The following is a 16003-nucleotide window of genomic DNA, read 5'->3' as shown; positions in this document are numbered from 1 at the left end:
TCTCCCAAACCAGGTAATGTTTTCCCAGGAGTTCTCTGATCTTTGGGCCTAAGCTGCCAGCTCCTTTCCCCAGGGGCTGCTGGGCATGTTGTGCATCTTGTTGTATGGCCAAGAATAGCTTTGTTTACGTGCTCACACTGCTCCCCACAGGCTTGAAGCTACTGTTCTGCACATGTAGTCCCCCCGCCCCCAGAGATGGGGCCTCTGTGCTACCTCCTCATTGCATTTCTACTACAGTGAGATATCAGAGGAGCTGGCCAGGACAACTCTGCCGTGTAAACCACTTCCTGACCTGGCCTGACGTGGCCGGCCGGGGGGTGGGAGGGTTGTCGTGTTTATCCCTAGTGCCGAATAACAGTCTCACAGTCTCATAGCTTAATGGTACATGTCTAATCTCAGGAGGATTATGAGTTCAAGGTCAGCATTGCCCAAAACTATTTAAAAAAAAAAAAAGTTTCATGTCTAAGATCAAGTGTTTTTAAAAATAAATAGACAAAAAGGCTCTAGAAGACTCTGTCCCCTTCAGGTGCAGCCTCCTGGTTTCCTGGTCTAAAGATCTGACTTTAGTTCATATCTTGTGTGTTACAGGCAGGGGCAGAGATCTCGACTGTGAACCCGGAGCAGTACTCCAAACGCTTCAACGAGTTCATGTCTAACATCCTGACGTAGTAGTTATCTCTACCTTCAGCCAGAGCCAGACTGCTGGAATGGGGTCGGGGAGAGGGAAAGGGTGTATTTGGGCTGGAAGGGAGGGTGGGGAGCAGAGTGGGGGGTCAAGAGGGCTTTAATCATGAGACTGCAGCCTGTGACAGAGTGACTTTAGCAAGGAGAAGAGCGTGTTATGTGTGCACGTGCTCACAGGATATGACCTTACCTTCTGCTTGCCCTTATTATTTTTTTCCTCCTATTTGACCCTGGTTAAAAGGGGTTCCATTTTTTTGGTATCTTTGTAACCTTTTATGATACCTTGGAGCTAGAGACAACTGTGGGTTTATTTGGGTTTATTTCTGAAATTTGTTGCTCCAGGTTTGCTATTTATAATGGTGTATGTCATCACCCTAGCCACCCTCCCCATCCCAACCTAGCTCTCAGTTCCCTTCAATTAGAGGCACCTCACATGCCCAGCACAAGGGGCCACAAACAGATGCTCTGATACAAGAAGAGGTCAAATACGTCAGTCCTGCCACATTCTGATCTTACCTGGATGGACTTTTCAGTTTCCTGGAGTATTGTGCATAATTCCCTCCATGTTTCCACCTTGGATCCAAGTGAAATAATGTTTGCTCCTCCATCCTGTCCTCCCAAAGGAACACTGCAGGTCGACCCTGACATCTTGGACCAGAGGTCTCAGAGGGGAGCAGGTTCATCCTCATGAGATGGTGAGGGGCCAGGGAATGGCTGGGCCCTCAGACAGCTGGTTCTCAAAGAACCCAGTGATCACCACCCAAGCCACCTGCACCTCTGACCTGGAATTCTGATGTTCTGTCAAGCCTGCTTCCCACTGGCTCAAGGGAAACTAGAAATCACTTTTGGATATATCAGGACCCTTGTGGTTCAATGGTTATTTCCCTTTGGGAAAAATCCCAGAAGCCAATGTGTATCAAATGAGGTCTTGTGTGAATCATCCATTTCCTTCCTCCTGACCTCCAGCTGCAGCACCTGTAGCTGGCATATGGCCAGGGGCAGAGCCCTAAGCACTGGGTGCTCATTGCAGAGACACCACTCCAAGCCCCAGCCTACCATGTAGGTGTCTGGCTCCCTGTGCCTGTTGTTTCTTACCTGGACGGTTACAGCCAGCAAGGTGCTCCACCTGAGGTTGCTTGAGTCACTTGAGGATGTGACCCAGGAAATCCTATTCGGAGGCCTGATGTGGAGCTTGACCCATCCCCAGTCTCGGGGCTGATTCTCCTTGTGGCCCCCCAACCCTACTTCTCTGCAGCCTACAAGGCCTCCCTGGAAGGAGTGACATCCTGCAGCTTCCTTCAGGCTTTCGGCCCAGGCTCTCAGAAATGAGCTACAATTCTGATGCCTCCAGAACAACTGGTTACTAGGAAGGAAGGTGGCCCTACAGCTTCACACTGGGGGAGGTATATTCCCACCTCCAACTATACCCTAAGAAGGAATCAGGAATTTGGGGTGAGATGGCAAAATTTGTAGATAACCCCAAAGATGTGAAGCTGGTCTGTGGAACTATCTGGATGAATAGATGGTTTCAAATGGCTCCCTCCAAAACTGACCGAGCCCAGCTTCAGGAGCTGGAGCTACTGCGCTGTCCTCCCCACCCAGCACTACTAGGTCAGATGTTCTTGATCTCTGGGGCTGCCGCCTTGGCAGGTGGGGGCAAGATCCCTTCCCTGGCCCCAAGAAGGGCATAGATAGTTCCAAACTACATGGTTCATGGAGAAACAATTTTAATTTAGGAAAGGAATTACATAGGAATAATGTCTGGACTTGATTTCCCCACCTCACAATCAAGAGTAAAAACCTGGATCTCTTCCCAGGCTGGCCCATCAGCTCCCACTTGGAAGCTGCAACAGCTTTACAGCTCTGTGGCTTCTGGGCCTTTGGTCTGCTGATCTTGTCATGTGTGTGAAGTGTAACACAATCTTAATCAAAGCAAGGGCCAGGTATCTAACTTGTTTAACATGGACTTTTTGTGTGTTTTTTTTTTTTTTTAAATATTGTTTACAATTTTGAGAGGTAGCATTCTGTTTCAATGCTCTTTGTTTTTCTGACAGTATTGTTGATTGGGTCAAAATATTTGAGCTGTGGTTTGGTGGATTTTAGTTTTTTTAAAAGGTCATCTGTGCTATCTATAAAACCTTGGGTTTGGCCCTCAAATTCCTTTGACATTCATGTTTAAAAGCTATTTATCTTGGTTCATACTAGTTTTCTTTCTTTTTTGGTGATGACAAAGATGTGCTATTTGGCTTCAGTCTGAAAGTGAACTAACCACACTCTCCCCCCATTTATCTGTTCCTTCTTTTCTGAGTCATGCTGTTCACTTTCTGGGCCGCAGGTGTATTGAGGGTTAGTAAAGGCCTCTGACCTCACGCCCCAGGGCCAAGAAGAGCAGCTAACCATCCAAAATAATACTGGGTCTTCCAGGAACAGAGGTATAAGAATAAAGACAGGGTGAGGCCTAGATGGGGGAAAAGGGCAGAGTTTGTTCTCATTCCCTCATCCTGCCACTTCCTCTGTGTAGCATCTAGTCACAGCTTCCTGGGTCCCCATTCCCCCTGTGGAAAGTCTGAAGCTAAGAAAGTGCGTCTCACAACCAGCTGAAATGAGGGATGCTTTGAAAACTGCAGACAGACATCAGGTGTCCCTAGCACAAGCCCTTCCCTGAGGCTTACATCCAGAAAGTAGCTCTAGGAGTACAGTTCCACAGTGCTCAATCTCTCCTTATCTAGCTCAGGGGTTACTGGTCTGTGGCTGGTGCCATGAGGGGCCCCTGCGGCTGTTCTCAGTGGCACTGAAGTTCCCCACAGGCAGTTCTTCCTTCCCAGCCTTCTTCCTGCTTCACTTTTCTCCACCCTGGTCTCTAGGCCTGAACAGGTCCCCTAGCAGTGCTCAAGGCACGAGACTGGACTTCTACCCTGAGACTTCCTCTCTTCACAGTGTGCCAGGCTTGCCCTGGGGAGGTGGACCAGAGACCCAGGACTTTCTCAGTAGCCAATCCCACCCCCCAGTTGTCTTTTTTCTTTTTTTTTTTAAAATCAATTCAGGTTGAGAGGGAGAAAACATTAGCTGTCTCTGACACCTGAGTTACTCAGAGTGTTGGGGGCAGAAGGGACAGTGTACTTACCCCTCAGAGTTCTGGCCTTAGACCTATGGTTTCTTCAAGCTTAGAGACCTCACCTCTTTGCAACAGTAATGTGGGCATGGGGGGGGCATCCACAAAGGGAAAAATTTAGACACCCCAAAATCTGCCAGCCATGGTCCTGCCCTCTGAAATGTGCCAGTTAGGAAGAGTGACTCCAAGGGAAAGGAGACTCAGCTGTCCCTCCACAGGAAGGAGGCTGGGGAGACAACTTCTAGAAGAGCCCTTACCTTGCTCACAGCCATTCTGCGAGGTAGGTGCCCACAGCTTTGGGGGGAGGCAGTTTGCTCAGCACACTGCAGCAGCAGCTCAGAGCACTGAACACGTAAAATGTGAATGCAGTCTGGAGTCACCTTTGGGGAAACAGGATTAAAACTACCCCCTACCACATGTGACTTCTTCATTTCCCACTGTAAGTTCCATTTTTAAAATAGGAATTCTCAGCTTCCTGTGCTTGTCTAACGTCTGCTCTAAACAGTTCAAGACTCTGTTACTGTTTTAAAATGCATGCATGTTAAAATGAATCTCCAACCCGAGAAAAAATAAAACTCAAAAGCTTTGTGTACATCTGGTATGTGTGAATCCTTTGGAGATACCCTCCCCCTCTTCAGAGTTAAAATGCTTTTGTCCCAGTTTTAGAAGTAGCTCGGGCAAAATCAGTGTATGGTTGAGAGGTGGAATGTGGCAACAGCCCTCTTTGAGATACAATTAATATATGATGTTAAGATCACAGCACTGGGGGGCTGGAGAGATGGCTCTGCAGTTGAGTACATACTGCCCCTGCAGACCTGAGTTCAGTTTCCAGCATCCACATTTGGTAGCTCACAACCACCTATAACTTGAGCTTCAGGGGGATCCAAGGCTTCTGTGGGCACTGCACTCATACACACATACCACACATGAAATTAAAAATCTTTTTTTTTAAAAAAAGAACAAATCAGAGCTGAGAGCACTGGCTGCTTTGCAGAGGATCTGGGTTCAGTTCCTAGCACCCACATGGTAGCAAGAGGATCCAATGCCCTTGTCTAGCCTCCACGGTGTATTCACATGGTGCACTTACATACATGCAGGCAAAACACTCATAAAATAGAAATATAACAACAAAAAAAATCACAGAGTACTGGATGTGCATGGTGGCACATACCTTTAATCCCTGTACCCAGGAGGCAGAGGCAGGTAGATCTCTGTAAGATCAAGCCCAGCCTAGTCTACAAAGTTCGGAGCCAGCTGGGGCTACAGGGAGACCCTGTGTCAAAAAGATCAATCAATCAATCAATAAAGTAAAATTAAAATAAATCACAGTACTGGGGATACCTACCAGATGTCATTATCAGGTACCACTGCTCCTCCCTCAAGTCTTCAACTGTGGGGGACAGATAATGCACACCCCAACTGGCTACATGGCTTTGAACATGCACCTTTGTGTGCCTCAGGCTCTCTATTTGGATTTGTAGTCTCAAGTCTAGTACTTGGACTGGGGGTATGATAGAGCTCTTGTCTAGCATGTGCAAGGTCCTGAGTTCTATTCCCAGCATTGCTAAACAAAAAGCTCAGTAGTTCTCAGTGTGGTCATGGACCAGCAGTTATCAGTAGCACTTGGGATTCAAAAACAAACTCTCAGGTCTTGTCTCAGATGAGTCAGAAAAACAAAAACCCTACTATAGTTGTGTGTACCTAGAACCCTGACAACACAGAGGTAAAGTAGGAAGGACACTGGAGCCTGGAAGGAAGACCGGGCTGGGCTGTGGCTTAGTGGCAGAATGCTGCCTAGCACACACAAGGCCTTGGGTTTGATTCTCCAGCATTACAAAAAAAATTTTTTTTTTTAAATAGAGATATGTCTTAATGGGCTTTCCAGATGATTCAGAGGCTACTTGGGAACCATGCAGACATCCACGTATTGGGGCATCTTCTGCAGGTTGCAAGCTGAGCCTACTTGAGAATTTCAGAACCCTAACAGGTCAATGAAACCAGCACCTTGGAGGTGGTGATCACAAAATCCATGTTCCCAAGCCTCCCGGGTGATGACTATGCAGATAAGGAAAGAATACTGACCTAGATCACTTGTGAGTCCTTGGCCAAATTCCTACTGGAATGCTGGGGAATGGTAAAAGAAGACCTGCATAGTTCAATGGAAGAGGTTTTTCGGGGCAAATGGAGGGGGTTGGTATCCTTGCTTTACCATTTAGTAAAGTAAGTTTGGACACTTATTTAACTGCTTTTCATCCCTAAATAAGGTTACTGTTAACTGCCTTGACTCATTATGATAACTGAATTCTATAATGTGTAAAGCATTTGTGTTTGGTCTAGCACAGCACAGGCATCCACTGGCAACTAGCAGACACCCCCATGTGTGGCAAGGCAAAAAGAAAACCCAGAATTTGGGGGGTATAATTAGTGACAGTGTGCACTTAGCATGTGCGAGGTTCTGAGTTCAATTTCCAGCACCAAAAAGGAAAACCCAAGGAGGACCAAGATCAACCCTGAGTATCTATCTCTGTGTCCTGGACCCTGGTGGGAAGCTGTGGGAAGGCACTGAAGATAAGTGGGGCTGAAAGAAGGACCATTTTATTAAAAAGAAAAACAAAAAGAACAACAACAAAACCTGGGTTCTGGGAAAAGGGTTAGTCCATTCGGGCCTTCAGTGTCCTGGTGGTGATCTTGTCCTTCTCACTGTTGAGAAAAATGACAAAAAACATGTATACAGCCTGCCTGCCTGCGTCCCCCTCCAGCCAGCTTTTCATCCCTAAATAAGGTTACTGTTAACCGCCTTGACTCATTATGATAACTGAATTCTATAATGTGTAAAGCATTTTGTGTTTGGTCTAGCACAGCACAGGCATCCACTGGCAACTAGCAGACACCCCCATGTGTGGCAAGGCAAAAAGAAAACCCAGAATTGGGGGCGTATAATTAGTGACAGTGTGCACTTAGCATCCAGTTAGGATGGCTTCTCCCCACATTCTAAAGGCAAATTCTCAGTCTTTATCAAGGGACACAGTAAAATCACTGTTCTGTGTCTGCACTGATAGGTGTCATCACCTAGTTTAAACAGAACACACAAAACAAAACCTTACCTAAGGAATTTCTTTCTGAATAGTGCTAGGCAGAAAGAAAGAAAGAAAGAAAGAAAGAAAGAAAGAAAGAAAGAAAGAAAGAAAGAAAGAAAGAGAAAGAGAGAGGGAGAGAGAAAGAAAGAAAGAAAGAAAGAAAGAAAGAAAGAAAGAAAAAAAAGAAAGAAAAAAGAAAGAAAGAGAAAGAAGAAAGAAAAAAAGAAAGAAAGAAAGAAAGAAAGAAAGAAAGAAAGAAAGAAAGAAAGAAAGAAAGAAAGAAAAAGAAAAACAAAAACAAAAAGAACAGAACCTGGGTTCTGGGAAAAGGGTTAGTCCATTCAGGCCTTCAGTGCCAGGATACCTGGCTTCTGTCACCATACCCTGCTTCCAATGGCAGCTTTCTGAGCTCACATCTGACCAGGGCTTAGAAGACAAATGATATACTTAGGAGGAAGGAGACGCAAGGATCTGTGAAGTTTCTAGAATTCCCCCAACTCATACTCACATGATGTGGACAATGACCCCCATGCCTGACACCGCATCCCGGTCCACAGCATTCAGCATGGCTTGGGAGATGGTTTCAAACAGGTGTTCGGGATCCTGCCAACAGAGCACAACTCTTTCAGATCTAGGACGCGTTCTGGCTCCTCAAGACCTCTGCTTTCTGGACTCCAGCTGCCCTGGTCTAGCCCCTGCCATGCCTGATGTGAGAGCTGGTTCCTTGGATATAAGAACCACTCAGCTCCTTCCTCAGGAGGGAGCATGATGACATATACTTCAGACCTGCTGTGTGACCTTGTCTTTCCACAGAGCCTTCTGTAAAACGAGGAGACTCTGTAAAACGAGGAGACTCTGTACTTGGCTCTGATGTACTTGGCTTCTCAGCTGCCCGAGACTCTCCTGGATGTTCCAAAGGCACCTCAAAACTCAACCTAGCCAATCTTATGAGCCCACCCCTCCAACCTGCCCCTTTGTCTGCATTTCCATCTTAGACTCCCACTCCTTGACTCTGGCTGCACTTCTTTTGCCACTCAGCACCTTGGGGCCTCCCGCAGGTGACCAGAAGCTGTCACAGCAGCTGTAGCCCTGATTCCTCAAGTCCTTCAACTGAAAGAGAGCATTTCGACTCCGCATGGTGTTCAAGGCCTCATCCCACTCTCCATCTCCAGTGTTACCTCATCACACTCTCCCACCATAGATACTCCCAGCTCACTAAACACACCTGACCCCACCTGTACCCCAGCACAGGGTGTTCTGCCTGCCACCAGGCCCTCTCTATCCCCCTCTTCCCAGCACACTTCACTCAAACAAGTCCGTACCTGAGTGTCTATCTTGCTTTGCTAGATGGCACTAAGCCCTTGAAGTCACGCTGTACCTGGCTTCCCCCAAGCCTGGCAGAACCGGTACACAGGAACGGCCACGACTCCCTGTGAAGCACTGCTCTAGTCTTTCCTTGTGCTTTCCTCAGTGACTTGTCTGAGGCAGGTTCCCTTTCACAGCTGAGATAATGGGGGCAGAATGGGGTTGACTGACTTACACAAGAACAGTTTATATTTCAGACAACCCAGCTCTAGGGTTGTACACCCACTCTGGTGCCACTGCTCTTGTTAGACACCAGAAACAATGTGAGGCTGTAGAAAACATGTGACCAGGGCCTCCAAACAGAGGCTGCTGTCCTTTGGGCCAGTCAACCCTGATGTGGCTTCTGGAAACCCTCCCAAGGAGCAGAAGCTCTGGCCTGTTCTCCTTCCACACCTTTCTCCCCACTACATGCTATACAAACACATTTTGTCTCTGATGGCCAAGGGCTACTTCAGAGGCCAGCCTTGCTACATGCTGCCAACTCACCATGTTGGGCTCCCAGAGAGACTCGCACATCCCATACATTTGTTCAGAGCAGGTGCCACTGACTACAAAATCGTCAGTAACCATGGGGCAGCCGATGAGGTCTAGAGAGCAAATGAAGGGCTTAAAGGTCTTCGGGTCCAACCCAGCAATGACTGGTTCCGTGTAGTAGGGGCCAAACCTGTGAGGCCAGGAGAGAGAAACTAGAATTCAAGAGTGCTTGCTTTCATATACAGGCCTGTTCAGATGAGGAAGGCTACAGATGGAAGGACCATGGAGCATCCTGCCTGCTCTGGTCAGCCCTTTGCCTCTCTCTCCTGGCATTTTGTAGTGTTCTAAGATGTGTACACCCTCTTCTCTGACACTTGCTTCATAGCTCTCTTCCTCCTGGCTCCCCCTTCCTTTTCTTTCTGTGTAAGGCTAGGGTTCTTTCTAAGCACCAGGAAGAAAAACACAAGCAAAAAATGAGCTTGAAAGTGAAGAAGCAATGGGAATAGGACTGCCCCGGCCGCCCCCCGGCCCCAGCTCAGCCAGGGATGCATGTCAGCAGGCCAGGTGTGAACTTGCTATGTAGCAGACTGAACTCTTGATCTTCCTGTGGAATTACAGGTGTGTGTCACCATGCCCAGGCCAAGTAAGATAGTTTGATCCAGAGTTTCTCTTTTTTTTTTTTTTTTTTTTGTCATTTTGAGACAAGGTCTCCCTGTAGCTCCAGCTGGCCTGGAACTCACTTGTAGACCAGGCTGGCCTTGAACTCACAGAGATCCACCTGCCTCTACCTCCCGAGTGCTGGGATTAAAGGTGTGCACCACCACGCCCAGATGCTTTTTTTTAAAATTAAAGATGTATTTTATTTTCAATTACATGTTTATGTGTGGGTCTGTGCACATTAGCGCAAGCACCCATGGAAGCCAGAGGCATTATGATCCAGGGGTTTTCAAACTTCCTGAGTATCAGTTTCTATAAGAAATTTTAAATTGGGGGCTGGAAAGATGGCTCAGCAGTTAAGAGTACCTGCTGCTCTCCCAGAGGAACTGAGTTCAGTTCCTAGCACCCATGTCCGGCAGCTCACAACTGCCTGTAACTCCAGTTCCAGAGAATTCAATACTCTCTTCTGGCCTCCCTGCACATAAATAAAAATATAAAAGATACATTTTTATTTTATTTTATATTTCCTTTGAAGAAACTTTTCCAAATGATGAAGAGTTTCATTTTGAAAGCTAAAGGGTATTTTTACAGGGGCTTAGAGACAGCTTAGTCATAAAGTGCTTGCCACACAAACATGAGAACCTGAGTTTAGCCCCCAGAACCCATGTAAAACAGCTGGGCAAGGTGGTACAGTGCTGAGAGGCGGAGAAAGGCAGACTCCCTAGAGCTCGTTGTCCAGACAGGTGACCCTACTTGACAGGCTCTAGGCCAGTGAGGGATCATGTCTCAAAGAAACAAGGTCAGGTTGCAGAGCAACAACACCTACAATTGCCTCTAGCCTCCACACTTATATACACATAAGTACATGGGCATCTACCTGTGCATGCACGCACACACCAGAGTAATTTTTTTTTTTTGGTCTTTTTGAGACAGGATCTCCCTGTAACCCCAGCTAACCTGGAATTTGCTATGTAGACTAGGCTAGCCTTGAACTCACAGAGATCTGCCTGCTTCTGCCTCCTGGGACTAAAGGCGTGTGCCACCATGCCCATTTAAGATTTATTTTTATTGGGGCTGGAAAGATGGCTCAGTGGTTAACAGCACTGGCTGTTCTTGCAGAAGACCGGGGATTTGGTTCCCAGCACCCATATGGCAGCTAACAACTATCTGTAACTCCAGTTCCAGGAGTTCTGGGAACACTGCATGACATGGGTGTACTTATATATGTACAGATAATATACTCATACACATAAAATAAAAATAATAAAGGGGCTGGAGAGATGGCTCAGTGGTTAAGAGCACTGACTGCTCTTGCAGAGGATCTGGGTTCAATTCTCAGCACCCACATGGCAGCTAACAACTGTCCATAACTCCAGCTCCTGGTAATCTGATGCCTTCTTCTGACCTCCATGGGCATTGCACAACATGGTTGCACTTACATACATGCAGGCAATATACTCAATACACATAAAATAAAAAGTAATAATAAAAATAAAATATTTTTAAAATATATTTTCTTATTTTCAATTGTGTGTGTTTGTATGTAGGTATATGCACGTGACTGCAGGTGCCTGCTGAGACCAGAGATATCAGATCCCCCTGGAGCTGGAGTAGCAAACAGTTGTGAGTCACCCAATGTGAGTGTTGGGAACTGAACTGGGGTCCTCTGCAAGAGCAGTATACATTCTTAACTGCTGAACTATGTCTCCATCACTTTTTTTTTTTCACAACTTTTCTATAAAGTCTAAATGCACTTCAAAATAAAAGGTTAAGGAAAACAACAACAAAAATATTTCACCTTATATCCTGGTTACCTAGCGGTGGGAGGAAAAAAGACACCTAAAGGCGTCCTAGCTTCACCTCAGCTTCTGTGTGGGATTTTACCAACAGAAACAACAAACCAACTCCTAGCCTCCAGTGCGAGTGCCAGTCCTGGGCTGTGAGACCCCAGAACCGTCTTCGGTGGAGTCACAAGCAAGGTCATGTGCTAGCTCAATTCCCTGCTTTCTTTTGAAGTCAGTCTTTTTTCTGATTTGGTTACACAGATATATTAAATAAGGACACTGCCCTGCAAATAAGACATGGGAGGACAGCACCTATAATCCCACACTCTGAGGCAGAGGCAGAAGAATTGCCACAACTTCAAGCCCGGCCTGGTCTATATATGTATAGCAAGTTGCAGGCTAGCCAGGACTCTAGAGTGAGATCCTATCACATCCAGGAAGGAATGAAGGGAAGGAGAGAAGAAAAGTAAGGTGAGAAAAAGAAAAAAAGGGAGACCAGGGAGAAACTTGACTTCCCAGGGCTCCTCCACCAAACAGGCTTCTGAGTCCTGAGTTCTAGGCTCCCCTTCCACTCACCGTTTCTCATACAAAAGGTTGGCCACCATGCTCATGAGGGTGTAAGGCTTGATCTGCCGACCTTCCTTTAACTCATACAGGTTCAGCCGGAACTTGAGGCGCTGGGCGCTGTGGCAGAAGAAGCAAGTAAGTCACTGCTAAATGTCTTATAATGTTCATCCTGTGGCACTCAGAGGTAACACAAGGAGACATAAAATTTCTGTCCTTGCAGAGGAATCTGCCAAGTCTCATCCATATTAAGCAACAACTGCTATGTTCACTGATGATAAGGTGTATAGGAAAGAAGGCCTGTCTCCGCCAGGGCCACTCAGAGCCCCAGGACAGACCTCGGCATAGAGCCAACCAATGCCACCCCTAGTGAGAACCAAGCAGGGATTCCCAGGACACAGGAACAAAGAGTCTTAGAGACAAAATTAGCAACATCTTACAGGTAAGGAAATTGTGGCTTAGTGAAATAGCAAGGTGAGAAGTGATTCTAGGAAGATGGAAACACGGTAAAGGAGAAAGGAGGGCTGCTGAAGCCTCAGCGCTGAGAGAACCCCATGGAATTCTGTGCTTCAGAGAGAAGCAAGAGACTTGGCAAGCTTTCCTGGTAAGCTTCCCCCTCATCAATGAGCTAGTCTCCCAACCTTTTATGACCTCCAGGGTATTCCTGCAACCACACATTCCCTCTAAAAATCTTATCCCAAATGTTTCTTTCTTTCTCTCTCTCTCTCTTTTTTTTTTTGGTCTTTTTGAGACAGGGTCTCCCTATAGCCTCAACTGGCCTGGAGCTTGCTATGTAGACCAGGCTGGACTTAAACTCACAGAGATCCACTTGCCTCTGCCTTCCAAGTGCTGGGATTAAAGGCGTGTGCCACCACGCCTAGTGTCTTGCCAAATCTTTCTTTCTTCTTCTTCTTTTTTTTTTTTTGGTATTTTTGAGACAAGGTCTCCCTATAGCCCCAGCTGACCTGGAACTCGCTATGTAGACCAGGCTAGCCTTAAACTCAGAGATCCACCTGCCTCTGCCTCCCAAGTGCTGGGACTAAAGGCGTGCGCCACCATGCCCAGCACCTCTTTTTTTAAATGTTTTATTGTGTGTGTGCGGGGGGGCGGTGCACCACAGTATGGATTTGGAGGTCAGAGGACAACTTGAGAGTCAGTCCTCTCCTATCACGTGGGTCCCAGGGATCAAATTCAGGTCATCAGGCTTGGTGACAAGTACCTTTACCCACTAAGCCATCTCTCTGGCCCTTCCCTCTCCTTTTCTGACTTCTCTTCCTTCCATCGCTGAGAAAAATAAGGCTCATTTCCCCAAGTGCAGCTCATTGCTCCCTGTCCATACTGTCTCTGTACACTCTGCTCCCGTAAATTCAACACATCCCCAAGGCCTATCCAGTCCTGAGGTATAACTTCAAAATCCCACCTGTTTGCCAGCTATTTCTATTAAGCTTGCCACCTTGGCCCCACAAAACTGATGTCAGAAAAGTTGCTGTGGGGCTGGAGAGATGACTCAGGAGTTAAGAACACTGGTTGTTCTTACAGAACCTGGGTTCAAAGCCCAGCACCCACATGGCAGCTAACAACTATCCATAACTCCAGTTCCAGGGGATCTGACAGCCTCTTCTGTCTTCTGTGGGCATTGCACAACATGGGTGCACTTACCTACATGCAGGCAATACACTCATACACATAAAATAAAAATAATAATTTAAGCCGGGCGTGGTGGCACACGCCTTTAATCCCAGCACTCGGGAGGCAGAGGCAAGCAGATCTCTGTGAGTTCAAGGCCAGCCTGGTCTACATAGTGAGTTCCAGGACAGCTGAGGCTACACAGGGAGACCCTGTCTCAAAAAGACAAAAGAAAAAAATTAAAAAAAAAAGAAAAGTTGCTGCTCTTCCCAATAAAAGTAGTCTTCCTAACTCCTCTATTTCAGTCCACATGCTCAAAACAGGAATTGTCTTGGAAATTTCACGGGGCTGCTGACATGCCAGGTACTAGACTGGCTAGAGTACAGTTGTCCCTCAGGATCCATGGAGACTGGTTCCAGGATTCCCCACAGATGCCAAAATACAGTAAGGCCAATTCCTTGTATTAAATGGCACTGTGTTTACGAACCATGTATGCACAACCTTCCCCTGTGTTTTTAATCATTCCTAGATTACTTACTATGCCTAAAACAATGTAAACACTTATAAACAGTTCTACCTCAGTGTTTAGAGACTAATGACAAGAGAAAAAGTACATGTTCAGTAGAGATGCAATCTTTTTCCCCAAATTCATATGCAACCCCACACCCTCAGCTTTTTGAGATAGGGTCTCACTCTGTACACCAGACTGACCTGGAACTCACAAGGTAGTCTAGCTGGCCTTGAGGTAGATACAATTTTCCCGTTTCAGCCTCCCTAGTGCTGGGATTACAAGCATGAGCCACTGTGACCATTTTTAAATTTTTATTAATGCTAGAGACTGAACCCAGGACATTGTGCATGCTAACATATACTCTATACTGAACTATATTTCCATTCCAGCAGAATGTTCTTCATGCAAGCTGGTTCAATCTGAGGATGCAGAATCTGGATATAGAGGGAGGATCATACTACAGAAAAAATAGACACAGGGGCTGAAAGTATAGCTTAACAGCATCCCACATGCTTAAGTATTTTAGAGGCAGTCCTGGATTCAATTCCCAGTATGGGGGTAGGAGGGAAGACGAGTCTTGACCTCAATGAGTGAATGAATCTTTCTTTGGCCCCACAATATTCAGGTAACCACTAAGGCTAGTCAGCAACAAATCACTAAGCCCATCCTTGGGCCAATGAGATGACTCAGCAGATAAAGACACCTGCCACCAAGCTTAATGACCTGAATTCTATCCCTGCGACTCACATGATGGAAGGAAAGAACTGACTCCTGCAAATTGTCCTCTGACCTCCATACATATGCTGTAGCACTTTGGCATGCACACATAAACACAAATAAATGTGATAAAAAAATAAGTCCATCTTTGCTTTCCCACCACCAATCCCAGCAATCGTAACTGTCACACTTGGGTCATCACAAACAGTGCTCTGTTTTTCTCTCAGATAGCATAACCACTGGAGCTAGGTGAATAGGCTGGCAGTTAATATCCATACCAGCTAGCTCATCAGGAGTTAAGTTATCTTTCTGTTGCCTGCTTTGTCTGCCACCTAGACCCAGGTCCTTCCAGACTGAGCACAGCCTTTGGCTTCAGGAAGACTGCATTGGGATCCTAGCTGATATTCACCAACTTGCATCTTGAGCAGGAGACTCTCTGCGACTCTCTACTTCTTCATCTGCAAAATGGGGCAGCTAGTCAGTAATATCAAGAAGATTAAATAGCTCCCTGACAAAGCTACTTTCCACACAGCCCAGCAGGAGTACTGGTAAAGATAGCTTGGGACTCATACATTACTGTGGTGTCCAACAAAGTCTCAGACCCACTGGTGGTGTTTGGCAGATGGTTGACACCAGGCTTCTCAAGACCAGGCAAGGCTGGTCAAAGAAGGGGCCTGGATGAAGGTGAGAGTCACTTACACTGTCTGGACGTCGGTGGCAAGCCCGGCCAGGCCGATGTACAGCCTATCACCCATGGGAAAGATCTTCTGGAAGTCCGTTGTTACCATCTGGGCCTGGATTCCGAAGCGCCTGTCTGCAGCGATGGCCACACAGTTCTTTCCCTTCATAGCCATGACGGCCCCTCCATTATAGGACATAATAGACTGGGGGCCAGACAAAGCAAAGAGGCTCAATTCGAAGTGCTAAATGCTGTCATAACCCTGGGCCCATTCCCACATTCCAAGGTTCATATACGCCGTGTTTGCTGCTTTGGAGGCTCCTGGATGCCCCGAGTTCCAGCTCTGCGATGGATCCTGTGGGGCACCCAGAAACCGCACTCATCTCCATGGTCCTCCCCGCGGTCGGCTTCCTTCCATCGACCACCAGGCCCTTTCCGCCCCTAATCCTGGCCTTACCCCTCCCATGTTTTTCAATTCCCACTCCACACTTCTTTCCCTCGCCTTCCAATCTCACCATGATTGCAGAGTTCTGGGACCCCCGATCGCCACTGCAATTTCAGTAAATGGGCACTGACTTTCCTTGTGCCGGCGCTCTCGCTGAGCCTTCCCCATTGGCTGGCAGGCCGGCTCTGCGGACCAGATGAGCTTCCTATTGGTTAGAAATACCGTCAGTCACCAGTATGAATAGTTTGGTTGAGAGGCCAAAACTGAGTCGGGCGAAGCGCAAAGTGAAAAGTCACCCTGTGTGCGGA

At 46.9% G+C, this 16003-nt stretch overlaps 2 protein-coding genes across 4 annotated transcripts in view; one reads left to right on the top strand and one right to left on the bottom strand.

Annotated features, from left to right (window-relative positions):
- Positions 1–4388, top strand: part of Pip4k2b (phosphatidylinositol-5-phosphate 4-kinase type 2 beta) — a 34638-nt gene extending 30250 nt beyond the window's left edge. For all 3 annotated transcript variants that reach the window (XM_008845275.1, XM_029569445.1, XM_029569446.1), the window contains one exon: positions 589–4388. In XM_008845275.1, the coding sequence (XP_008843497.1) occupies positions 589–669 (81 nt within the window). In that variant the 3' untranslated portion in view covers positions 670–4388. The remainder of the gene's footprint in view (positions 1–588) is intronic.
- Positions 4389–6375: 1987 nt separating this feature from the next.
- Positions 6376–15916, bottom strand: Psmb3 (proteasome subunit beta 3). Its single transcript, XM_008845274.3, has 6 exons — positions 15766–15916; positions 15271–15455; positions 11730–11837; positions 8725–8902; positions 7382–7476; positions 6376–6496 (listed from the first exon to the last, which is right to left on the bottom strand). Exons 1-6 carry the CDS (start codon positions 15766–15768, stop codon positions 6448–6450), a joined length of 618 nt encoding a protein of 205 aa, XP_008843496.1. The 5' UTR covers positions 15769–15916; the 3' UTR covers positions 6376–6447.
- Between the last annotated feature and the right edge of the window lie 87 nt (positions 15917–16003).

The sequence above is a fragment of the Nannospalax galili genome, unplaced genomic scaffold (assembly GCF_000622305.1).
Source record: "Nannospalax galili isolate Female #2095 unplaced genomic scaffold, S.galili_v1.0 scaffold1382, whole genome shotgun sequence".
Classification (NCBI taxonomy): Eukaryota; Metazoa; Chordata; class Mammalia; order Rodentia; family Spalacidae; genus Nannospalax; species Nannospalax galili.
The sequence above is the reverse complement of the archived record's forward strand: the minus strand, read 5'-3'. Positions and strand labels throughout refer to the sequence as shown.